This window comes from Amblyomma americanum, chromosome 10 (assembly GCF_052857255.1).
Source record: "Amblyomma americanum isolate KBUSLIRL-KWMA chromosome 10, ASM5285725v1, whole genome shotgun sequence".
Taxonomy (NCBI): Eukaryota; Metazoa; Arthropoda; class Arachnida; order Ixodida; family Ixodidae; genus Amblyomma; species Amblyomma americanum.
The window spans coordinates 135,428,071-135,454,691 of record NC_135506.1 but is presented as its reverse complement, the minus strand read 5'-3'; the positions used below and the strand labels follow the sequence as shown (position 1 = coordinate 135,454,691).

Genomic DNA, 26,621 nt, shown 5'->3' with positions numbered 1-26,621 from the left:
GATTCATGACCCCTTTAGAACAAAGAACTCGACTCAAGTGGTGAGTTTTCTAGAGAGTAAAGAGTCGATTGGCTACATGCTTTCTGTAGATGTAGAGGATTTGTTTTATTCTGTGCCCCATGACGCCCTGTTTATTGCGGTGAGAGATGCCATTGAAGGGAACGGTGTTTTAGATTTTCAGAACTCTTGCGGTCTGTCACTGAATGATTTTATGCGTTTACTGGAGTTTTATCTCAATGTTACCTTTATCTCTTTTGAGAACAGATTTTATCTTCAAAGACAAGGGATCTGTATAGGATCCTGCGTTGCGCCGATTCTTTGTGATGTGTTTTTATCTTTTCTGGACCACTCCCTTGAACAAAGTTTTAGTGGGATGGGAGTGCTGAAGGTGTTCAGATACGTGGATGATTATTTTATTGTTCTTAAGAAATTGCATGTATTGACGTACACTAACTCGGTGGGTAGCATTATTAACGACTTTAAAAGAAATGGGAAGGGTTTAGTGTTTACGCATGAACTGCCTTCTCAGAATTCGTTGCAGTTTTTAGATATTAACATTACCTTAAATAATGGGCACGTATGTTGGGAGTACGCACCGCGGGCACAGAAGGAACTTTTACCCTACCTGTCGGCACATTCAAAAACAGTGAAGAGAGCTATCGCTTTCCAATGCTTGGGATCTGCCCTCAAGAAGTCATGCCCACACTCTGTGCAGTCTAGTTTTGACAAGCAAGTAAATCGGCTAATGTCTGCTGGCTACCCCTGCGAGGTCATTGTGTCTGTGACGGAAGGCCTTTTACAAAAAACCAAGCGTGCCATGTTTGGGAAGGAGATTGCACGGGACAAGTTACCTGTTAATCCTGTTGTGGTACCGTATGTACACAAGGTGGCCCACCACATGAAGAAAGTGGCGAACCGACATGGTGTGCCAGTGGTATTCTCTGCTCCGAAGAAGCTCGCCCAGCTGTGCTCACGCATTTCGCGAGATGGTAATCCGAGCGGATGCAGAAAAAAGCATGCCAAGCAGTTTGTAAACTGCTCCACCGAAGTCGTGTATGAGATCCCGTTGACATGTGAGATGGCTTACATAGGCCAGACGGGGCGTTGCATTAATGATCGCGCGGGGGATCATTTGAGGGCTATTAGGGGAGGTGGATCGAATCTGTGTATTCATTGCGCCAACTGCACAGGGTGTGAACCACGGCTGAGCGCTATAAAGATTCTAGGTAAAGGTCGAGATAAAACCGCGCGCTAGTTACTAGAAGCCTTTCATATCAGGGAATAGGGCGACAAATGTGTCGTCAGTGATACGTCGGTTAAACTCTACAAAGCAGAAATCGGGTTTCTTGAACGTGTGGTTTGATGTGATCATTTGGTTGCCTTGTCACCTTGTGTTCTTTTTATATTGTGTGTACTGCGCATGTCTCCCCCCCCCCCCCCCCCCCTTATATATTTTCTGCTGTGGCTGAAAATAAATCAGATGTGAGTTAGCGCCAGTCCGTGTCTTCCTCTGCTCTTGTGTGTGTTGACCTGTGCGCTTATTATTCCATCAAACAAAACTCTTCTTAATTTATTCTCAAAAGGCATACTGAAACATACAATGCGGAGAAAAAGTGCGACTTACCTCAGCTAACCCTGGTTATGGAAGCGAAAGCTTTGCTATCACCGGTGGTGCAGACAAATCCAAACGGATTACACGTCAAGTCATTTTCGAGGGTTCCCGTGGCCGACGCACAGTCTGACAGACGGACCACGAGGTTCGTTGTGCGTTCCGCACTGCGAGAACTCACTTGCAGCGGCTCGCCAGTCTCCACCGCGGCTGCTTCCAAGGCTGCTTCTTTCGGCTCCTTTCGCTCGCCGGTTGGACCAGGCGAAGCTCCCGCTATTCGTTAAAACATTAAGTTGGGCTAGTTGGTAACGGCTTAAAGGAATCATATTCTTAGCGGTAAGAAACAGACACAACACTAAGCTACACACACACAGGACACCCGCTGTGTGTGTGTAGCTTGGTGTTGTGTCTGTTTCTTACCGCTAAGAATATGATTCCTTTATCCCGCTATTCGTCTGTTTCGCGTGCCTACACTCCCTGTCTCGCGCGGTTGGCAATGTCGACCGGATGATCAGACTGGGCCCGACGTCTGCGAGTGCCCAGTCTCGGGGACGTCGGCCGTGGATGAGTTCCTTCGTCCACAGCGAGACACTGGATAGGCAGCGCGCAGCTGCTGCGAGTCACGTGGTACGTCGCGCGGTCGCTTACCCAACCCCACTCCTCCTGTTCAACGGGATTCGGGCAGACACAACGAAACTGGTGCCGCTAGTCTAGTAAAGCTATGGCTTTAAAAAAAGCATAAAAGAACACGTATACACACATCTTGCATGCGTGTATACGCTTCAGTGCGCTGCTCGCGACCGTCTTTGTGCGAGAACGCCAAGAGTGACGCCGTGCCGATGGGTGGCTCTTGGAACTAAGATGAAGAAAAAAAGAAAAGGTGAAACGAGCGGAGCGCTGTCCGCACTGGGAACCCACCCTGAATGGCGACGTTAAGTGCACTCTGAATGTGCGGGCCGCAGGAGCTGCTTCTCCGCCCTCGACGGCGTCCAGTATTCATGAGGCACCGCGTGTGGTCGCGGCGGAGGCCCGCTGCCCGCGTGTGTACACAGCAGCGAACGCGAGTTCGGCTCGGGGGAGCTGCTAACGAAGCGAAGGGTCGGGCGTGGAATTCTTCGGTTGGGATGAGGGGAGCCGGAACGAAAAACGAGCTCCCTGGGCAGAAAAATAGGTAAAGCCAAGTGGTTCGCTGACCAAGTGCGCTTTGGAAAGAGGCGAAACCTGAGCGGCGGCTAGAGTAATGTAGTAAAGATTACTTCCCCAGTTTGTCATCAGGGAAGAACGTCAGAGCGAGTTACTGGGAGGGTATCGATGAGCTCCTTCACTTGATTCTTTATTCATGAGGGAGTGGCTAGTTGGTAATTCATAGCGGCGAGGAACACAAAGCAGCGCAACGTTTTAACACGGAAATTGAGCACGTTAGCGGGAAAAGTGGGAGCAAACACTTGCTCAAAGCCTTAAATGAAAGCAGCCATTGGAATTGATCATACGCGGAACACCTAACGTCTCTCAGTGGTCGTTTGCATTGCTGGTCGTTCAGGCTCAAGGATTAAGCATAGCAACCTGGGGAAGGGCGTGCAAACAAACCCGCCGAGTGGTGGGCCAAAGCACGCTCATGGTGGCGTATTTGCGCCTTACGCGGTGCGGAGTTGCGCACGTGCTTGGTTGCGCGCTCTTCCGAGCGTAAAAAAAAAGAGAAAAGAAATCACAGGGCGGTTACCGCTCTGTTACGCGAGATTCAGCCGCAGCTGTTTGCGGTGGTGGATACGATATTGTTCATCCGTTGTTTTCTTCTAGTCTGGTAGAGTGCGCGTGACGTCACTGTGTTCGGACCACTCATGATGGCAGCGTGTTTATGGACTTCATCCGTGACATACCAATTTATTCAACTACTCAATACATTCCTGCCCTCTAATAACAGAAGAGAGGAGCACTCGCCAAAAAAGAAAAAAGGAAAAACAATTTTGGCTAGTGCTACTCTTTTTCTGTTATTATGGTCCCTCCTCACCAGACGGGATTCCGTCAAACACTCGACTACATTCCCGCCCTCTCCACATTCCAAAAAAATGTCCGTAATCAAAATCAACCCCTGACGGCATATGTGAACTTATTGCATCTCTCAAACCATCAAAATCTGCCACCTGCGATCAAAGTAACAGCAGATAACTAAAAAAACAATTTCATTCTCCAGCCAGATACTGCATCTGATTTTGACACAATCTCTTCAAACCGGGGATGTCCCTGATGATTGGAAAAAGGCTCAAATTGCGCTCATATATAAAGCAGATGACCGCACAAGCCCTAATAACTATCGCCCAATTTCTCTCACCAGCATTCCGTCCAATCTACTTGACACATATTATTTCTTCCAGTCTAATCAGTCACATAGAATATGTTAATTTGTTCTACCCCAATCAGCATGGCCCCCGGAACCAGTTATCATGCAAGCCCGAGCTCGCAGAGTGGACGCGCTATATTGTGCAGTATTTAGATGCCCTTGTTCAGGCAGACGCCATCTTCCTAGATTTCTCAAAAAGCATTTGACCATGTCTGCCATAATAATCTTCTTGTAAAACTCTCAGACATTTCCTGGAAGGACGCCAGCATTGCACCGATGTAAGCAACTGCCGCTCACCTCTCAGTAACGCAACATCTGGTGTCCCTCAAGGCGCAGGCTTACCACCCCTGTTATTCCTGATCTCTAGTAATCCTGACAAGAAATCTACGGCACGTTTATTTGCCGGTGACTACATTCTTTACAGACTCATCCTAAGCTCTGCTGACATCACTACCATCCAACAGGCCCCAAATTCTATCGCATCGTGGTGCGATAAATGGCAGATAAATGGCAGCCCTCACCGCATTAAATAAGTTGCCATTAGCTCAGCTTCATGCTATCATGGGTCACGCATATTCACACCATCTGCTATAAGGCATCGCGCACACTTGGTTTCCTCCTGCGCGATATAATATCCGCATAATCTGACGTTAAACAGTTGCCGTCCTCCCCTGGGCTCACGGAGCAACGTTCAGCTGCTTGCCATCGGTCAAGCCCGGGTTTGCGGCTGCACAACAAAAGATGCAATGTTATATGGAACGTCAATGCCCTGTAGACATCGGTGTTTTGATGCCGGTTGCGACAAAAGCCGACGAAGGTTGAAAAAAAAAAAAACGCCGCCAGTATGCACGCGCGCTATGCTATGCGAAGGTCTCAGCGCGTCTGCGATGCCTATTTCTTCACCGCTTTCTCGCCGGCCCCGAGTTGCATTGGCAGCGGACGTAGTTGGCGAACAGAAAATACTTGTGCCAAGAACAAGCATACGCATCAGCGCATTTCGTGAATGAAATGCAGACGGAAGCAAACCCACTGCCCATGCTTAATATCGGCTGCGGAACGAAGCACTGCGCCTGGTTTACCAAACTATACACTGTACATAATTTTAAGAGATCAAGGTTTTGCATGGTATTGGAAAAGCTGTTTTAATTCAGCAGTATACGGTGTAACGACTTAGCAAATGTGGCTACAACTTCGTTTCGCCAACCCACATGTTCAAGAATATCGGGAGCGTGTGGGCATTGCCACCGAAAAAAAAAACATGAAGTTAGTACAAAAAATACTAATTTAATTTGCACAATGATATCAATGAAAGCGGCGACACGAACTTTTTACTTAACTGCAAAGTGACCAAAAATGCAGCCAAGGCAACGTAAGAAGAAAGAATACACCGCATGCACGGGACGGTGAGCTCTACCATTGATAATAATGAATCATTCGACTGAAATCACATCGAATGCACTTTAAAAAATCCACTATGCATAACCGTGTCAGGGATACAACAAACGCAACGACTTGAGCAGTGCCCCTACCCGACTGAGATTGAATTCTCAACACAGGTGCGACGATTTGGCCTGCCAGTAAGCGGTAATAGCGTTCCATTAGCGTACCAACCTATCGATCAGTGTAATTAGCCATTTTCTGGCACTTGTGGGCCAGTGAGCGGGGTGTGTGAGAATGCTTGTTGCTTTCAGTGAACAGGCTTGTATCGCTTGTACTATGAACAGCCCTACGCGAGCGGCAGGAGGGACCGAATTTCAATTTCATCGCGGGTATCGCCGTGAACAAACATTGCAGTGATCAGACAAGGATTCGTTTCTGTCACACAACTGGCTGTTCTCTCCCGAATGTTCAGTTTGTGAACGGCGTACTCTGTCGTAAGCTTTGCATCTAAATTGTCACACTCGCCATGTCCAAGCAGGCAGCGAAAGCGTTCATTAGAAACTGTGCTCAAGGAAAAACGAGATATTCGATTGATATGAGAGATCTTGAGTTCCAGCGCTTTTCGTTTTCGTTTTTCCAACATTCAGCACTGTGCCACGTTTGCCCTAGAGGCTACCGGCGACAAAAACTACCCGCGTGAACTGCGAGCATGGCACTCGCCGATGCTGATCGTTCGCTCCGTTGAAGCGCGGTTGCTTGCTTCCGGTTGCTTGTTGCAGGCGCTTAGCACACACGAGGATGAGCACGAGGCAAACCCCCCACGCGCAATTTCTAAGCTTGGCAGTAATAAAACGCGTGGATGACACTTCCAGAGATCACACGGTGCTTTGTCTGCAGCCCACGGGCTGCAAATGATCAGCCCAGGATGGCGTCGGCGGTAGGCGGCGCTTGGGTAAAACATGGCGGCGCCCAGGTATCGAAACTAAAACCGCGTATACGTTCATTAGTTAGTGGAGTTCGATGGCGTGTGCGGCCCGGTCAGTGGCGATCTTCTGCCTTTCCGGGTCCGTCGAGGGCAGTAGATCTCGCATTCCTCCTAAATGGTTAGGAGCTCCGGGCACCGCAGGGTAATCTAGGAGAGGTAAGAGTAGCTTGGGGGTGGGTGCAGTGGGTATAGGAGGGGGTGTACGCTCCCGGGTGGATGTGGGGGAGCAAACAGTGGTGTAAGGGTGCGAGTCTGAAGGCGACGCCATAATATTTGGTGGCAATTGTCAAGGGAGTGTTGGGACGAGTAGTATAGCTAACATTCGGTGCGATATGCCTGGGTCTGCTCGCTGAAGGAGAGTATGCGATCAAGGGAAGAGCCCGACTCCGATTCCGCCGCCATCCGGCTGATAAGACCTCGGGCGTGGTCATTGGCGACTTCGCTGCCGTGGTTCCCAGAGTTCGCAGGTACCCAAATCAGCTCCTCATGGCGGGCGGGTTTATGGGGGAGAGCTGAGGATGCCGAAAGCGGTCTGACTGACTCGCCCTCGTGCAAAATTTAGAGTGCAGTTTTTGGGTCGGTAAGAGCGTACCAGGAATTTTGCGTAAGGGCAAGCGCGATCGCCGTCTCTTCCGAGGATTCTGTGGTGGATGTTGCAGGAAGGTGGAGTGTCGTAGGGTTGGAGTGAGGGGTTAACGACTACAGTTGTCGTGTCTTTGCCATGTAGGCTGCGTCCACCCATAAGGCGTCAGCTTCCGAACCGTAGTATTTGTACTATGCGGCGGGCTACTGATAAGTGGCGTGGGTATTCCGAGGGAGTTGTTTTTATAGGAGCTACGTGCGAATGGGGCGGAGGACTGGTAGTAATGTGGGGCCGGGTGCTGGTATGCGAATTTTGAGGTTGCTAAGTATGTGACGTCCTGTGAAAGACTGAGCTAGGCAAGTGTATTGTGTTCGTCTGTTGGCCTCTGCGAGTTCATGTGTAGTGGAGAAGTTTAGTGGTTTGGGTGTTAGGGGAAAGGTATAGGGCCGCCTGCAAGCTCTATGGAGCATGGCATCTAGAGGGGGTGATGTGCCGGGTGTAGTGTGTGTAGTCCGGAGCTGGTCCAGGAGGGTGTCCGGTGAGAGCGTGGAGTTATGGATGAGACGTGGGATATAATTGGATGCTGTGCGTAAGTGTGTGGGGTCGATGAAGTGCCGGAAGAGTTGTCGTGCGTTCTTCGTAGAGAGGTTGCCGGCTATGCTGTCGTGCACCTGACCCCACTGTTGTGCACCTGACCCACCTGACCCCGCTAGGCATAGCTCCTCGGCGTGTGCAGTGATTTTTGTCTCTAGCGCGGCCAGCCGACGTTTTAACGTTATATTATGCTTTTGTCGTTTTCATCTCTCCAAGATGATATGATGGGCTTCCCAGAGGTGGGCTCGACGAGTATCCGGTGTAGGGTGACGGGGTAGTGTGTGGCGTGTGTGGGGGTCCTCAGAGTCCATACTTTTCCCAAGTTTACGGATATGTTTTGCCGACTTCCCTTACCTACATTGGTCTAGAGACTGAAGGCTGCTCACCTTCGAGACCTGCTGCGGATACGGGTATGGTCCGGCATGAATATCTCACTCTCTCACTCGAATTTTCAAGGGCTGAGAGTAGCACAGCGGACAGCGCAAGAGCCGCAGTGCTCTATGGAGCCACCGTCCCTATCTCGGGGTGAACCCATTCCAATGAGTCGATCTCCTCACAGAGAAAAGAAAACTATTCCAAGGGCTCCCATCGGCGTCTCCGAGCTGGTTTGCCTTGCTGCACTAAGAATTTTCGGTCTGCCAGAAAAGTCCCCCCCCCCCCCTCCAGCCATACACGGAATAGGCCAGGGCCAGACCACTTTCCAAGAGCGAGCCCCATAAATTACAGAGCGAGGCTGCATAACTGGTCGACCCCCACACCAGAGACTTCTCTTGTGCCAATTTAGTTTTGATCATCCTCGGGCTCGAAAGCCCTCCCAGCGGGCATGGCGGACCGATCAACTACTGCCACCTCGTTGGTCGTGGGTGGGTCCAACCCACGAGCTTCGGACAGGCGTGGTCGCTACTCCCCGTGGTGCGCTTCCGTGCTGCGCACCCCTGCCAGACGCCGAGGCGCCCTTGATTTCGGGTAATCTCTTCGTGCCGCGCTGCAAGCGAGAGCCCAATTCTGCCAAGTTTTCGAAAGCGTGTTGAATTTGACACTAACCCTGGTGTACCAAGTCCGGAACTACTGCCTACGTATCGGAAGCGCGAGTGTAGGCTTCATCCGACACCAATCCGGTCTCACAGCCGTACTATACTCACGGACTCTCAAGGGACGCAAGCGCCAGTTCTGCTGTCGCTTCGCCCTTGTTATTTTGGCCTAATGAGACGATTGCAGGCCTCAGCATTTCCCGGAGAGTTGGCCATGGTTTCACAGGGACGCCCCTACTAATGATGACTTTAATCAGCGGGGAATTACCTGCAGCGATGCTGCTTGAAACTTAGCCACAACAGCCTATCCCTAGGCTGCCATGGCGGCTGAACTCTCTCGCTTCATGTCCCGGGAAAGGGCCGCCACCAGGCGTTCCTGAAGGCTTATCATTAGCGTCGCCTCCTATTCACTGGATTACCGGAGCACGCAACTACTCCCTGCGTTACACCTAGGGCCTTCATCGCCTGTGCCAGCGCCCCGCTATAGGTACAAAGAGGACGCTACCCCTTCCAGTGTTAGCCGTCCTGGGAGCAAGCCAAGTACTCCCCAGCCCTGGACACAGACTTAGACTGTGTGCAGGTAGCCGAGCCTGCGGTCGACAGCCGATAACTGCGCGCCAGTCAATCAAAACCCATAATCAGTGAAACTGCTAATGTTCTAATTGGGGCCGCGGTTCACCACTTACAAAAAACCGTCAGCCCTGAGGCAGCGTACCTCCTTTTGGAAGAACAGATTAGCCGTATTTTCAATAGGGGCGCCTCGGGTGAGAGGCTCATCCATGTTTCTGGGAACCCAATCTCAGCTAGCCTTTGGCTTGCTTTACAGGCTCACGCAAACTGAGCCTGGCTGAAGAGACTCATGGAACACAATCTCCGCGTGTGTTGCGTGAAACTTGTCATGTGCAGTGAAGCGCAGGTCTTGGATGGTAGTCCAAAGCCTGCGACTCCGAGCTGTGGCGTACCGATAACCGCAGTCAGTACGTTGGGAGTTAAAGTCGCCTCCTGTAATTAGGGAATTTCGGCCCCGCGATACAGTGAATTTGCTGCAATAGGCCCTGGGTTGGCCATAGGCCGTTGTCAAGTGCGGTATATATTTACTATAAAGTTCGGAGGTGTGTTGTATTTCGTGGGGCTGATTTCGATGAGGACACATGGGGTGGAGGAGGTGATCTCAAGAGCTCCCACTGTAAAGAACCTCTGCATCTCCCAGCCTGCTAGATGCATGCGCGCGTGCATTTATTATTCTCGTAACGTGGCAAGTCCAGAGACCACGACGCCGGGGCTGGCCGAATGGGCAAGGAAGCGGTTGCCAGGCGGCGAAGCGAACATCTCGGCACAGGGGAGAGAGCACTTCAGAAATGGCGAGCGCTCTTAACGATACCCCGCAGGCCGTCCTTCGGAGTCCAGGCTGCTGGAGCGCAGCGGGCCTTTCACAGCGCGTTTCATGGTCGGTCGAATTCGAATGCGTCCGCGGAAAAGGCGGCGCGGATACTCGGAGCAATTCGTGCCCGCTCTTTTGCGGTGCCTTTTCTTCGTCCTTCAGTTAAGCATTCGCTTTCTTCTTACAAAGCATGCTTCCGCGTGGAAAGGGTAGCCTCCTCTCGGAAGGGACTTGGGTGTCACTAGACTAGAGACAGTGGTCTTCGGCCGTCGGCGTAAAACGTCCATTCCTAAGTGGTGCACAAGATTATCAATGTTTTTTGCACCCCCCCCCCCCCCCCAAATCGGGGTGGTAGCAAGCACCAGCTTACCTACTAAAGTGGCTGATTTATTCATTTTCTACCTTTTCAAAATTTCACTCATATTCTGCGGTGCGGTCTGGCGGAGTCTTCTTGGTCTTATGGTCTTCGTGCGGTTTTGGCGCCACTGTCTAGTTTGTTTTGGGCGACGTCTGTTGCGTCCTGACAACATCCGGCATTCACAGTCTGCAGTGTTGAGACAGAACGGTCCATCGTACGCTCTTTGGGCGATAGGGGTCCGACCTGGCGACGCGTGTACGGTTTGTTGAGCCACCCTTTGGTTCTTTCTCTGGACAGTGTGTCCACAAACAATCACGCTGCAGCACGCACACAAGGGATCAGCGACGCCAGCGGGACAGCGTCCCGTCCATTAGGAAGCACGCGGACAGGGCTCCTCCAAAAAGGGATAAAAAGACGAAAAAGCATGACATGTTATACAGAGAGAACCGTGAGCGCCGATCACCAAGCTCATGAACAGGGGAACCAGCAAAATAGAAAGAAAACATGAAGCAACACGTGTGACTTCCGGCATACCCTCGCTTCTACTGACCTCCTCCTGGCCACCGGGTGCCAACCATGTGCAAACGGTAGCACGTCGCGCAGCCTCCTTTCTCCTGTATTTCAGACCCATGCGGGTGGGGTTTGGGTCCCAGGCATCCACACGCATGGTCGTGTCTTTTCTGACCTTTCACTAATGCGTTACAGCTGAATAGTATTTCCATCTTCATTCCGTAATTACCACGACGCACCATTTAGTGAGTTATGCCAGAACGAGAATTACCCAAAGGTGGTAATAGCTGGTAGCCGCGGAAGTAGCTGTGCATGCTCGACAATCCGTGCTCGCGGGATTCAAACAGACGCTTTACCCGCGGTAAGATGTCTCATCGTATCATGCGGATGTTCGAATAAAGTGTCTGCGTGAAGCGCATTACAAGCGCTCCCCTTAATTCCTACTTAGCATAATTCGAATATATTTCAGCTCCCCTTTGAGGGATGTGAATTATCAAGAGTCGACTGTGCTTGTAAGGCGAGCTCCAGGTGCGAAAAAGGAGAATGCATCCAACGTCAAATTTGTTCGCGACACTGCGCAGCGGCCGAAGCTAAATGACTTTTATCCGGCTGGCCTGTGCCGCCTGCCCAGAGATTGGCCACCCATCTTCCACAAAGCCCAGCAGAGGAGCCTGGCGTTCAACCGATCTCCGAGTAGGAGTGATAAAGGGGATGCTGGTGACTTGTGAGTACCTACGAAGATTCGATGGTGCTCCGGCAGTTGTAGCAATTTGATTGGTAGTTTAAATTTTGATTGGTATCGGACGGCTAATATGTGAAGGGAAGGTGGCCAATAAGATAGCCGATGGCCCCTTTGCGGTAACGGAATGGATTGCAATTAAGTAATGGAATGTATTGTGGAATGGACTGTGGTTAGTGTTAAATTAGATGTGTTTTTACCTTTTGATAGACCATGCTCAACCAACTAGCCCAGCAAAATGTTTTGTTAAATACAACAGAAGGCAAGACGGCAGGGAATCAGATATGGGAAGACGAGAAGAGCTGGGACAGGGCTGGAGGCAAGTAGGACAGCAGATTTGCTAGTAAGGCGGATGATGGCGATGATAATATTCCTTATGATGATGATTGGTACGTTGAGCCACGCAGGGCGTGTGGCCGCAACATAGGGACAGAGCGCTGACAAACAGCGAAGCCTTTATCGTATATATTCACAAGCGCATAGAATGCGAAACAGCGCCAGTAAAACTGAAAAACAAAAATGCAGAGGCCAGACTCTCGTGCTTCGTGTGCGGCGAAGGGAGGTCGTCGGTGCTGTTCTGCTTAAAGTATAGATGGGGAAGCTTTTCTTTTCCCTCTAGGATGTTAATGAACGGGCTGCTGGCTCAATGGTCCCCAAGACTGTGGACTTCACTCCATTCTGTGATTTCTTTTGGGACGTGGTGACCGTGCATTTCTGTTGCAAAGGATTCTACATGCTGTGGTATTCGCCGACATCTTTGCTGTAAGATAGCAGCCCTCCAGAGACAAGCTTTGCCGCATTCTTTGTCGCATGAGGGAGCTTTGATATTGCCCCCCTTTGCACTGAACGGAATGATCTCGGCGAACTTTTAGTACTTTCCACAATGCACAGTTTTGCGCAGACGTGACAGGTGCAAAAAGGTAATTAAATAAAAATTGCTGATGGCCTAGCTCTGTTAGGCCAGGATATACGCAGCGGAAGCGCGGAGAAGAGTGCATTCACTAGATGCGCCTTTATTCATGATTGAAGCTTCAGCCGTCGTGGCGGAGTGGTAGCGTCTCCGCCTCAAACGCCTAAGGCCCTGGTTCGCTTCCGAGCCTCCGCACATTTTTTTTTTATTCAATGAGTGTGCGGGGGGTTTCAGTGGATCCCATAGATGCCGCCACCGAATACGTTGGTTGGCGGTTAAGCTCAGGTTTTCTTAAGGCGCGTTTATACTCCAGCGTAACGCGCGCGCGCTGCACGGCGACGTCACGTCGGCCAAACCGAGAGCCTCTATACTCAAACTGCGCTTGACCGCCAATGGGTGCGGCGGCTCCGGCGCACTCTGACCGCACTGGCGGAGACTTGGAGCACGTCTCTATTTCGCGCCGAGTGCGCCAGCCGCCGCCGGCGCGGCCAGACCGATTCGGCTAAGCTGCGAGGCACGCGTTGTGACGTCATGTGCCTCCTCGGAGCTTCGCCACGGCGAAATCGCAAGTTCGCGGCCAGTAAAGCTTTCGCTTTCAAAAAATAAAAAAATATCTACCTGGAAGTTTACTGCTGCCACCTTTACCCTACGCGAGATTTTATCCATGTAAGCTGACCGAGCATTCTTGTGTTTTCTCCGGCGCTTATCTTTCGTCGAGCTTTTCTGGAATAGACGTAATCAGAGTAAACTTTCAAGAGAAGATATATAGCGAGTTCTGAGGGATAAACTTCGTCATCGAGTCTTCCTGCTTGCTGCATAAATCTGTGTCCGATTCTGTGTTGGCAAGGGCTGCGTTTAAGCACACTCCCCTGAGAAGCTTCTAATGAGAAAGCTAAAACGCGCGGCAGGTGTCCTCGCCTCGAATGACCAGCAGGCGAGGTATTAGGGGATATTACTCGTGTGTGGCATGTACCGAACTGATGAATTTGCATTACACGATATGCACGGTATGCTGCTAAAGTCTCAGTTCGTGCGTTGTACAGCTGTAGAGGCACAGCACACTCGGAAGGTACTCTCAAACGACGCGTCTGCAAGTGTTTGCATTGGTTATGCGATACAGCGTGAACAGAGACAAGGACGAAGAAAGACAAGACACCACAGCGCTGACTGACTTTCTTTCTTCGTCCTTGTCTCCGTTCGCGCTGTATCGCATAATGAATTACCAACTAGCCCGATCTGCCACTCTTACAATTTGCATTGGTGCCCTGAATTCGGTCGCCTTATTGCGTGTTGGCAGGCACTGGGCGTTTTGTGTACTCACCTATGCTCATTCCCTCCACTGGTTTCCCGAGAAAATGGATACCTTATTCACAATCTAGGACTGTGCGCGTACACCTTTAATCATCTTTGAGAAGCTGCGCGCTGAAACGAGAACGTTTTGTTGTTCTTGTCGCTTTTCCCCCCATTCTTTTCAGCATGGCATTGTTCCCCCGCATGGCTTGCTTAAAGTAAACACCACAGATGCGACTCTGCCGGTCATATCATGCTTCGTCCAGGAATGTTTTCCTTTTCGTCCAGTAACACGCCTTCCGACCCCACTTTTTCTTGTTTCTTTATCGGTGCAAAACGCCATTCACACATGGTTTCTTCTCAAAACGTTGCTCATACTATTTGTCTATGGCCGCTTTGTTGTCGGCCTTTCACCGCTTAGTTTTTATTTTCGCCTCTCGCTAACACTTGTTTCTTTTAGTTGCTCAGCTAGAATCCGCGTTCCCTTTTCACCGGCGGCCGTGGCGTTCGAAGCGTTGCCGGTTTCTGACCCACAGGGGCGGAGGCGACCCTCACGCAGAGCTCTCTCCTTGATCGGGGTCGTGCAAGGCCTTCGCTTTTTGCGCCGCTTGCTTGCGCTGCTATCTCCTACTGCAGCGATGGTGGAGGTAGGCATAAGACAGGAAGGAAGGAAACGGAGAAAAATATCTGGCCAAGAGGGTGCGCTGCATCTTGTTTTAGATGATACCCGGGGCAAGCTACCAGTCGGCGCGAGCAGAACAGATGGCCCCATCAGAAGACAAGGCGCGGGGCCACGTCCGAAGAGAATGAAGGCAAGAGGGGGGGGGGGTGCGAAATTAAAGAAAAAAGAGGAAAACCGAGTGGTCGATCTTGAAAAAACACTAGCGTCGTGAGGTGAAATCATCGCAACGGCCGTCGGCGCGGGCAGGCTATTGTAAATGTGTCAGACGCTCGCGCCTACACCTGCCGCTGGGCTGGAGTGGATTTTTATGCCGCCACGAGTGAAGAAGAGAGAAAGAAAAGAGGAGGCGGAGGCCAACCATGGAAGACGAATCGAGGGGAGAAAGAACAAGAGCCGCTTCTGACACGGCCAGGGCAGTCTGGGGAGACGAAGTGTAGGGTAAACTTCCAAACAAACGTGGCAGCCCGAAGAAAACCAGCCGGCAAACAGAACAAAGGGCCGAGTAGCGGCGAGAAAGAGAGGTTGCCGGGGCGCGTTCTTTTTGTCGGCTGCGATCGCTGCGCGTCACACAAGCGAGAAAGAGCGCCGACTGCTTGTCCAGAGGTCGGGTTGCGCCGGCGCGTTTCGGCCGCAGGCGGACGGTGTCCGATCACGGCTCAATAGATTGGCGTAATTCGATAGATTTCGCAAATAACTCGTGAGGCACTTCGCAGCGTGCTTTCGCCGACGATTTATATAACTTGGTTAGACAACCCACAAACTGATACATGCGACACCCGTGTTACCTCTGATCTTTGTTCCTTTCAATTTGCCAAGGTATTCGAATCGATAGAGCCGCAGATGCGCAGCGACGTATGTGCGGCAAAGGTAATCTGATATAATTCGCTGACCACCCAAGGTGCTCGTTAAAGGACGCCACCCTGTCAAAATTAACCAGGAGCCCTCCACTATGACGTCCTCTACAGCCAATGCGCATGCAGGTTTGGGACGTTTTCTACCGTCTTAACGTAGCTCTCCTTGAAGTCCGCAATAAAATTCCATAGGGAAGGCTGTCAGGCAGGGAGACACGATCTTGCCCTGCTATTCTCCGCCTGCTTGCAGGAGGTGTTCCGCCGCCGGGAATGGGAACAGTTGAGGATAAGAGTTACTGGAGAATACCTAAGTAATTTGCGATTCCGTGATCCCTCAAGGGAAAAGTGTACAAAGCTCTATCTTACCTATACTCACCTGCGGGGCAGAAACGTGGAGTCTAACGAAATGGGTTGAGCTTAAATTAAGGCCAACACAGCGAGGTGGGGAGGGAAAAATAATAGGTGTAACGTTAAGAGACCAGAAGCGGGCAGAGTGGGCGAGAGAACAAGCGTGGGTTAATGACATCCTAGTCGAAATCAAGAGGAAGAAATGGGCTTGGGCAGGGCATGTAATTTGAAAGCAAGATAACCGCTGGTCTTTAAGGGTAACAGAGTGGATTCCAACAGAAGGTAATCGTAGCAGGGGGCGGAAGAAGGTTAGTTGGCCGGATGACATTAAGAAGTTTGGAGGCAAATGATGACATTGCATAGCACAAGGGCGTCTCTTGCGTTTCGCCTCCATCGAAGCGCGGCCGCCGAGGTGGATTCGAACCCGGGTACTGCGGCTCAGTAGACGAGCGCCTTAACCACTGAGCCACCGCGACGGGTACGTTTGTTGCGCAAATCGCAAAATTCAGCGATAGCTGGTGTAAACCGTGTCCGTCTGGCCTCCCGCATTCGTGCAGTGAGACGTGTCAAAGCGTGAAGTTGCGGGCGGCGTGCACGGCATGGTCACGTGACGGCGAGTGTGCATGCGCCCCACCCGAAGCAGCCACTTATGAGCCGCCGCGGTGGCTGAGTGGTTATGGTGCTCGGCTACTGACCCTAAAGACGCGGGTTCGATCCCGTCCGCGGCCGCCGCATTTTGATGGAGGCGAAATTCTAGAGGCCCGTCTACTGAGCGATGTCAGTGCACGTTAAAGAACCCCAAGTGGCCGAAACTACCGGAGCCCTTGACTACGGCGTCCCTCATAGCCTGAGTCGCTTTGGGACGTTAGGCCCCCATAAACAAAACCAGGCGAAGGTAGCGCGAGGCGCACTTGCGCGGCTGAACTCCCCCTCAATCTGTCAGCCTTTGTACTATTCCAACTCCTATTCCTTTGAAAACGCTGCTGTTAACAGCAATTAACCGCCTGTGTCTTGGCCACTTCCCCGTAGTGAGTATGTGCCACCTTTATATGAGGCCAACCAACCAACTCCCCTCCCCTCCGAGGCTGGTGGCACTAACTGCGTGACCTGATCGCGTACCGACAGAAGCGGGGCGCGTGTCAGTGACGGCTCCCGCTGCGCCCTCGTGTGCGGCGGCTTTCAAACAAACGAGGAACGCTCCGCCGAGAGGCTAGGTGATATATGTGAGGCGCGCCAGATAGATTGATGCACACTTCGCACGTGCCCTGCCTGTGATCGCCTGAGCAGCGGTATCACGGTAGGCACGCCCGTATATCAGCGAAGAAGGAAATAATGACTGGCGCAAGAAGCGGGTGTACAGACTTCAAGCGGAACGGCGAGTGACATGCGATGCAGTTTCGCCACCACCACACGCGGGGACGTGTGGCGAAGACGATCTGGCCTGTTTCCAGTAGGACTGCCCGTCTCCTTCCTCAAGGACAGCCTTCCTGGACATTGCCAGCCCTGTCGGCTGGCAGTGAGAAACACTTTATGGAGATATTTTCAGCAATAATTGCGAGAGAAAAAAAAGACACCTTTGGTGAGGTGCCGGGAGAATACAGTGACGGCTGCCTATTCCTACAGACGTTCCTACATACTACTCCAGGCTTATTAGTTAAGTGGCTCCACCCATTAGTTCTGACGGCCGTAGCAAATCAATGGAGTATTGTACCAAACATGCATAATTCCTGTGTCAGTTTAGGTAATTGAAATGCCGCTAAATTACACGCATCGAAGGAGACAAAGGCTCGACCACCATAGAAGGCAGCGCTGCTAACATCTGCTTATTTTTTTGTCGCTTAACAGGAACTTATAGCGGAAATGCTTCAAGCGGCGACCATTCGTTATACAAATGACATTTGCGCCATGAACACACCCGACGAGACAGGTTTCCATCAAACCCTGGATTTCAACAGGAGCTGATATATACAAAGTCTACTCCATCCAAAGAGAGAAGTCATATCAAACAAAGCCGAGAGCTATAGACACAACCCAGGACTACACGCAGAGAAGAGCAGAAAAAAAAAACTAGCTGGGGTTCAAACCGGCTCAACCTTGTTTAAAGAGTCGAAGCTCAGATAAGCATGGTCAGACAATGTTTGCTGTGGCTTAACTTTATTGCATATCAATAACATGGTTGTTTTTTTCATTAAAGAGAAGGCTGTCTTGTGGACTGTGAAGTAATTTATTGGGGTTAGAATCTGGTTAACTTCTAGTATTACACTCTGGGGGGCTAGTTGGTGTTTGGTTTAACGTCTAGGTTACACCCCGGAGGGAATTTGTGGAGGACCAGGTCTAGCGCCGTACCCCTCTGCATGGTTGAAACTTGAGGATCCGAGCCGACTTCGAGCCCACGTTTCCTCGCTCTATCCTTCGCCAACGCACCCTGTCGACGTTCTTGATCGTGAGAATCATCAGATTCAATCAGCTGTCTACTAGAGACACAGCAGAAGCATGAGTTTCAGCGCGCGACTCCTCCATGGCTACGAAGGGAACCAGAAGGGTCCGATGGCCTTTCAACATTCTTTGTGCCACTTGTTGAACGGTAATCAAGCCAAAACCTGGGGTTATAAATAGTTCTCTTGCCTGACCGCATTCTCAGTAAATGGTTCTGCGGTTGTTTGGCTGAACAAAATTTGCAGTGGAGCAAGATGGTCCATAGCGTTTGTTTCAAATCCTTCTGTCGAAGCTTGACCGCTGTCAAGTGCAAGATGTGGTTTAAAGTGTGTGGTCACAAGGATTACCTCAAGTTGGCCGCAAGACGGTTAATGGCATGTAGCTTGATCTCAGCCAGCCATTCAGGATCTGACGTGTCGTAATGCGCACTATGCACGTCTTGGTTTCCGTTTATATTTACTGGCCTGGCTGCCGATAAAACGGATGAGAGCAGCGCTTGTGCTGCGTCTTTCTCGTCCTTCTCGCGCGCGTCTTTTCTGCGCAATTATTTCTTTCTGCAGCTAATTGGCTTCAACAAGAAAAAGATGGTGTGTGCGTTTAACATTTTTCTTCCGAGGCGTTTGTTTCCTCATCAGGTGTTCTTCAGGAATCGGTCTTGGGTCCCTTATTATTCCTTCTTAAACTGAACCTGGTGGCAACGTTTAACGCTAGAACCTCATCCAGTGAGGCTAGCTTAGCAGTGTGCTGCTCGAGGAACTAGCAGGAATTAATTGGGACGTCACAGGGCTTAGTGCGATTAGGAGGACAGATGAGGCGTATACAGTACTAAAGGCAACAAAACCGCTGGTCCTTAAGGGTAACGGAGTGGATTCCAAGAGAAGGCAAGCGTAGTGGGGAGCGGCAGGAAGTTAGGTGTACGGTGGCTGCAGCTGGCAAAGCAGAGGGTTAATTGGAGAGACATGGGAGAGGCCTTTTTCCTGCAATGGGCGTAGTCAGGCTGGTGATGATGATGGTGATGATGCTGTACAGTGCGCAAATTTCGGGGTCATGTTGTTGTTTGCGAATGACATTAGCCATTTTTTCTGCATCCGCTCAGAAGACTGTGTTGCCCTGTAGGCTGATATTTCCAGTGTTGCGAAATGGTGCTCTGCTAATAATTTGTGTTTGAATGAGAAGAAGACAAAACCATCTCATTCTCACATCAGAAACAATTTTTGCATGTTAACTATCATTTGGGAAACGTTACCTGTCGCGTTGATCAAAATCAAGGACTTGGGTGTGCTTTCCGATCACAAGATAGCTATTAAACACAATGTTCCGTCTGTTTCTAGCCACGCTAGTAAGTTGATGGGCATGTTTTCGCGTTCCATCACAGAATTAGACTCGCGAAGCAAAAGTTTGGCTCTTTTGTGTTTTTTTAGACCATGACTGGAATTTCCCTTCGCTACGCGGAATCAGCTATTGGGTTCTGACGCTTGAAGCATTGAAGCAGTTGCGAAATGTTTGGTCAGCATTTTATTTGACCGGCACATTGGGCGTGAGGTCTCTTTCGGGCACTGTCATTGGAAGTACTAAGTGCTCATAGGCACTATGGTAATGCTGCTTTTCTGCACAAGACTCGTCCCGGCAAAATTGATTTGCCTGAACGCAGATAGTGCCTGCATGTTCCGAGCAGAACTAGGCGCCATGGCGATGTATTTGTCTCGCACAAGAGCCGAAACGGTTCGCCAGGAACAGGATGCAAGCACTAGGCAACTGGATAAAAGAAAGAGTTTACTTGCTTTCACCCCCGTTGATCTTGCACATGGTCCTGGAATTGCTGCAGACTTACTTAGGTTCTTTCCACAGTACAGTTTTGCTCACAGTAAAATTTAGTTGGCCATACAATATTGTGCACCGGTGACAAACGTATGCAATGCTTTCGGGCACCAAAATAAAGATTGCAATGAAATAAAACGCGTGGACTCAAGGCAAATTTTTTTTTTGTTTCAATGAAGGCCCTCGGCGGGTTACATAGGAGGAAAACAGCATACACAATTGTAATAGTTGCGCACGCGATCTACATGCACGCACTTGACTTGCGAGCGCATGCTTAACGGACATTGAGGAATAAGATATTCCATCCTAAACGAGGTCCTCAACAAAAGGCGAGCGATCAGAGATTGTAGCTACCGCGCTGAGCAACCTGCTCCAATCTGATATAAAGAGAAGCGGCAAACATTTAAACTTGTTCGTGATGCAGTCTGTCAACAAAGAAGAGGGAGGTTATCTCCTGGAATGAACGAGTTCAACAGATGCTTCCATTTTGTTGTTATAGACACGTGTGCAGAATCGTGTTCATCGAATCTGATTGCTTTGATCTGAGATGATTGAAAAAAAAAGTTAGATATAGCTGATTGTTGGAGCCAGGCGACTAAGTCTACTCCGGTTGAGGTCTCACAAGCGCGCTGTAAGCAAAGTGCACAGCTTCGGGGTTAGCTCGACGGAGGGTTTGAATACTACGAACCGTCCTAGACGCTTTATTAGGAACATACTGAGCGTAAGTCTGCCATGCTAGGTCGCACGTTAGGCACCGCCTTCAGCACGCTTAACACGAACGCTCGATTGCGCGTCCTGCACTGATATTACAGTCCCTGGTCGCTGAGTCCGAGATCATGCTGCGTGGTGTGTTTGCGGCGGTTGGAGACAGATCGTGCCCTGCTTACACCCTAACATTGTCTCAGACCCAGCGGACGTCGCCCAGCGGCGTAATATGTCAGTGGAAGGCTCGCGCTCGAGCGTTCGTGTAAAGCGTGCTGACGAGTGTTCTCAGCGCAGGACGTTCCTAATGAAAGTACTTTTGGTGACGTAAGTGCGCCTACCTACCCTCTTGCCCCATGTTGGCCTCCGCGTGCGCCAGCTGCTCGATCCTGCAGCGTTGTCCGCCCCGGCAGTTACCATCCATCAGCTCAACTAGACAACCGGGTCGCCTTGGTGCTGGCCAAGCTGCAGGGCATTTGGCTTTTACTTTAACACTTGTTCTTTAGTAAAGTGGACTCAGTGCGCATCACGCTTCGCATTGGAAGCAGCCGTGAGCTGTTGTCCACTCTGCCACGCGTGTTCTAACCTCGGCCCGAGGCGCGTGTCGATGCCCGCGCGGCGGCGCTTGATCGATTCCAGCCGGTGGCCTCCTCTCCTTTCTGCTCCTCGCCTTCCTCCACCGCTGCTTGCTTTTTCCTTTGCACCATCCATTTGGGGCGCCCAGTTTTTATTCCACCGCCCCCCCCCCCCCCCCCCCCCTCCCCGTGGCTGGCAGCCTCTCGACCTTTCGCTTTTCAATTCCCTCGCCACGTCGACAGGGAAACCAAGAGCGCCGAAGCGAAGAGGGACTTCTTCCGACACGGTGTAGGCGGGAACGCGCTCCCCTTTAATGCACCTCGGCAATGTTCGAGCCAGATGGGTGCAGACGAGCGCCCCGCTCCGCGTATCGTTTGTGAAATACAGGGCCACCGCGGCACTAGTTAGTGGGCACCGTGCTTAAAAGAATACGTGCATTACGGCATTATGCAGCAACGAAAAAATGAGATGAATCGACGTCGGCACGTTGCCTGCCGTCGTCGCTCTCTGCGTGGGCATTATAGTATGAACTTTACGCTCCTTGGGGGGGGGGGGGGGGGGGGGGGGCAACATTCTGTGAGCATAGACTCGCTCCATCCCTTGATTGGCCGTGAGCATCTGAGTCAAATAATATGGTTTTAAGCGCAGCAGAGAATCCACAATCACGCTCGTAAGTTGGCGAGGCCTAACCAAATACTTCATCAAACTCGCAAACTCGCGCCCTCCGCCGTGTGGTGCGTCTACGTAACGCCGCTTAAGAAACGCCTATTGGCCAGACGCTTCCAAAAGCCACGTCAGGGATCTCCGCCCCCAGTGAATTTCCCGCTGTTCGGCAGGCTGGCGTTGCTGCCGATTAGGTGGGGCCGGCGGAGGAGCGCCCAACTTTGAGCGCGAAAAAATAGACGAGAAGAAGGAAAAACGATGGAGATGCTGAAACTTATTTTGTTACTGTCATAACTCCGCATTTACCAAAGACATTAAAAAAAATTACCTAAAGGCTGTTCGTAAAGCGGCGTCCTTTAAGACAAACATTTCGCAACTTTATTGAGTAGTGTTGCATGGCCCCTTTACAGGGACATGTGAGGACAAATTGAAGTTGCCCTGCATCAATAATTATCCCGTTCTAAAAGCGACCAATCTAATTTCACTGAAAACGAAGCTTTTATATTCTAGAGATTGTTAAAAAGAAACAAAACACTAGTTTCGCCACCACCAATATACCCAGAAAGAGTTTAGAATTGATTTCTGCGGACAGAAAAAATTGTATGGAGCCTTCGTGAGTAGCCCTTTATAACAGCGCACAGCGGACATTTCGGCTACGTAAAGTATGACAATGGCTTGGACAGGCAAAAGAGAACGGCCGGTCTATAAATTATTATACACAAAACCAAAGTAATGTTCACCAGTCTCCGAATTGAACAGGAGTTCTCAAGTGGTGGCGAGGGGATGGAAGTGGTAAAAGAATACGTCAACTTATGGCAGGTAGTGACCGCAGATCCGGATCACGATAGTGGCATAACTAGAAAAAATAAGAATGGGGCGGAGTGTAATTGGAGTGTTTTGTCAGATCATGAATGGCAGTTTACCAATATCCCTCAAGAGAAAAGTATATAACAGCTGTGTCTTGACGGTATCCACCTATGGAGAAGAAACCTGGAGGCTAACGAAAAATGTTCAGCTGAAGTTCAGAACAACGGAGCTTGCTATGGTAAGCAAAATAGGGAGCTTTAGAATAGGATGCCGGTATCGGTTAGGGGAATAGAAAAATAGCAGGGGTCCAGTGCGCAGGCGCAGGTTAATAACCGGAGGGAGGGGAGTTACTGTCCTGTGCCTGCGCACTGGCGCCGCGCCGTTCCCCCATGCCCCAAAACCTTTAGGGTCACCCTATTTTAAAAGTCGCTAATGATAGGTGTAACGTTAAGAGACAGGAAGAGGGCAGAGTGGGTCAGGAAAGAAACGCAGATTAATAATCCTCTTCGAAATCAAGCGGAAGAAAAGGGCTTGGGCAGGGCATGTAACGCAAAGGAAAGAAACCCATGGTCCTTGAGGGTAACGGACAAGATACCAAGAGAAGGCAAGCCCAGCATGGGGCGGGAGAAAGTGAGGTGGACGGATGACATTAAGAAGTTTTCGGGGATAGGGTACCCGCAGCTGGTGCAGTACAGGGTTAATTGGAGAGACATGGGAGAGGCCTTTGAGCGTAGTCAGGGTAATGGTGATGAGGTTGATTACTTTGAAACGAAGGCATGCGGCCCACATTGCAAAACTAAGGACTTTTACGCCTCCGCTCAAATCAGGTGGCTGTTTCAAACTATCATTCTTCCTTGTAAGCCAGAGGCTTGTTGACGCAATGGCAGCTAATGACACCGCACGCGAAACACAGCCAACGAGGCCCTCACCGGTGCGCTGAGCAATCAACAAACACAAACGATACAGAATAAAAGCGAATGCGAAGCCGGAAGCGGGCGGAGTGGGCGAGGGAACAAACGCGGGTTAACGACATCCTAGTCGAAATCAAGCGGAAGAAAAGGCTTGGGCAGGGCATGTAACCGCTGGTCCTTAAGGGTAGCGGACTGGATTCTAAGAGAACGCAAGCATAGCAGGGGGCGGAGGAAAGATTGGTGGACGGATGAGATTAGGAAGTTCGCGGGGATACGGCGGCCGCAGCTGGCAAAGGACAGGGTTAATTGGAGAGGCCTTTGCCCTGCAGTGGTTGTAGTCAGGCTGATGGTGATGATGGAGAGGGTTGTGTGGACGATTTGTAGGCTGGCATGGAAAGGGGCACACCGGAGTAAACGAAGGAGGATGAGGGGGCGTGCACAGCCCGAGCGTTACCCGTGTGGCGTTCTTGAAAGCCACAAAGCGAATGCGCGGTTTCTGCCGTGTTCCGTCGTGTTCGTGGATGCGTGATTACGCCCACTGCGCGGGCAAAACCAGTGGGAGCTTTGCTTGCTGGGGTACCTCCCAACGTCGCGGCGAGAGCCGAGTGGGAAGCAGCTGCCGCCTTCGATTCTTCGCCCACACCTGGCGCGCGTGTTCCTGTTCTCGAATGGCACACAAGGAAGGCCGTGCCTCTTTTTCTTTTTTGCCTAATTGACGCTTTATTTCAAATTCTAATTTGGGTTTATCTCTTTCTTTAGCCTCAGATCACTTATTATGATTGGTTTGAGGCCGTGATAGTATATGCTGGGGAAGGCATTCCCTGCATGTTTTTTTATTCTTCTCTCTTCTCACTGCGAAACGAGGAAGGTGAGGCTCCATGAAGACGCACCCTGGCCTTGGCTGTGTGCCTGAGGCCATCACCATCATCAGATGCTGCCGTGTTCGCTTAGTCGCCTTAGTTGCAGTATGTGGGGCTAGGTGGAGAGGTCGCAGTGCGATGGAGAACGGCGCATGCTTCCTGTTGTGGTTCTTCGTTCTTTGGAAAAGGCGAAGGGTGAGTTGTACGGTAATTGCGTCTATGGTACCTGTCATGGGTGTGGCACTATTCCTGATCGGGTGCCGGTGAATGAATGCTTTCAGCACGTGTCGCTTGTAGATGAGCTGTCAAGTTATCCAGCCGACGGGTTTCGGTCGTTAGCAAGACTTCTCGGGTGGCCAGTGAACATGGAATGAAAGACGCAGAAATGGCTCATTTAGACGCCCCGGGCGCCGCACAACACGTGGAATACTTTTGTTTCTCGCTACAGAGAGCCACTTTTAGCTTCTCCCATCGCTCACGCACGTACCACGCAGCGCTCACCTGTTTCTTCACCTTTCGCTTAGTCGACACTTCTCTCACGTCAAGCTGTTTCTTCTCAAGGCTTCTTTTCCTTTTCTCTCTGTTTCACCGCCTCCGGCCTTGGCTGCGAGGAGCGGTGGTGCAACGCAGCGGCACCTGTGCGGAGGGGTTTCCGTCCCGGGGGCTGACGGACCGAGTGACGAAACGCGCTCCGCTGCAGGCGCCGACCGTGCGTTGGGGCTTGGCGGTCAGTCGTGCACTGGAAGCCGGCGATACTCTTTGCCCGCTGCCGACTGAAACTTTCCAGCCACGAGATGTAGAATGATGGGAATGCATAACTCTTTTTGTACGAGAACCGAGAAGGGCACGTAGTTTTCGTGTCTGCATCTTACGGTGTCCACATCCTCTCCCCATAGTTTATGACGTGCACGACGTCGTGCGGGGTTATGCCAATTCTAACTGGTCCACATTAGTTCTCCGCACAGGCTGCACAAGTTACGTATGAACCGCACGGAAAACACGTTGAATATCTAAATTCGTCACTGACGTTCCTACTTTGCATCGAATCCTTTCCTAACTTCAGGCAACACCCAACTGGTCTTGCTGCGCCAAACCACGGTAGGGTCTGCCCTGTGCACGGATGTAATCGCACTGTGTCGGACCACTTTGCTCGAAACTCTTCCTTCTTGTATTCAACCACGAATCCATGTGGGCGTTGGTAGCGCTATTCTGCAATGGCGAGAGTATAGAGAACCTAGCATGAGTCCCAGGCCAGTGCAACCCGTGCTCTGATGCTTGAGACGCGTTAAAAATGCCAGACATTCCGAGCGCCACAAGCTCCACCGTCGTGCCTACCATTTCGCTCTTTTTGTACTCGGGCGTAGTTTCTGTTTTCGGGATTTATTTAGCACTAATAATCTTGCAACTAGATGCACGAGTAGTTCTCGCAACGTGCTTGAAACTCAAAACGATCACTAAGGGTCGATGCTGTACAAAAATCCTATTTTATGCACATTTTGGCGCAGCCGTTTTAAAAATTTCTGCACTCTTTCTTGCGCCATTTTCATGACATTTTTCATTTATCTTCCCTGTGCGTAGCACAAGAATTTCCACAGCAGTACACGTTGCGTTTGTTGTGTGCTTTCTCTTTTTGTAGCGATAGCTACATTACGGCAGCATTTCGACCATTCAGCGTGGCGGCGCCGCCACCCTGTGGCTGCGCCTCCACGTTGTCTCGTGGTTGGTCACGTGGTGCGGAGCAGCTGCCCGCGGACTTGGCACCGCGGCTCATCACGTGGTTCGTCACGCGGTTGGTCACTTGACCGGCTACGTGGTGCGGAGCAGCTGCTGCTGCCGGCGGCGCAGCGCGCCGGCGAAACCGAGCTGCCACAGCTGTGCGCATGCGCCGTGTCAAGTGGGACGAAGATGAAGAAGGAACGCCCAGAGAAAGGGAGCGGCGAAAGACTGACTTTGCAATCCAACTGAGCGAGTTCCACTCAGCCAGCTGTAGCGTCACTCCAGGTTTAGCCAGAGCTAAAGCACCGCCAATTTTTTGCTTTTCTCTCTCCACCACGAGGTGTTAAAAGAAGGTGAGCTACGAATCCTGCTTATAACTTTGTATATTCACTCGAAATTAACTTTTTAATGGAAGAAAAGGGGATGAGTAGGCAAATCACGAGCATCAAATCGCATATGACCTTTAAAACACCGGCTACTGCCTCCTAAACGTGACTACCGTATTTACTCCCAAATTGGTTGGTCCGTCGTACGTGCTCACTC

General features: G+C 50.9%; 2 protein-coding genes across 2 annotated transcripts in view; one reads left to right on the top strand and one right to left on the bottom strand.

Annotated features, from left to right (window-relative positions):
• LOC144106446 (muscle calcium channel subunit alpha-1-like) overlaps positions 1-26,621 on the top strand; it is a 605,267-nt gene that overhangs the window by 22,929 nt on the left and 555,717 nt on the right. The gene's annotated exons all lie outside the window — the stretch shown is intronic.
• LOC144107321 (uncharacterized) overlaps positions 4,625-26,621 on the bottom strand; it is a 28,246-nt gene continuing 6,249 nt past the window's right edge. The window contains exon 2 of the mRNA XM_077640311.1: positions 4,625-4,674. Within this exon, the coding sequence (XP_077496437.1) occupies positions 4,625-4,674 (50 nt within the window). The remainder of the gene's footprint in view (positions 4,675-26,621) is intronic.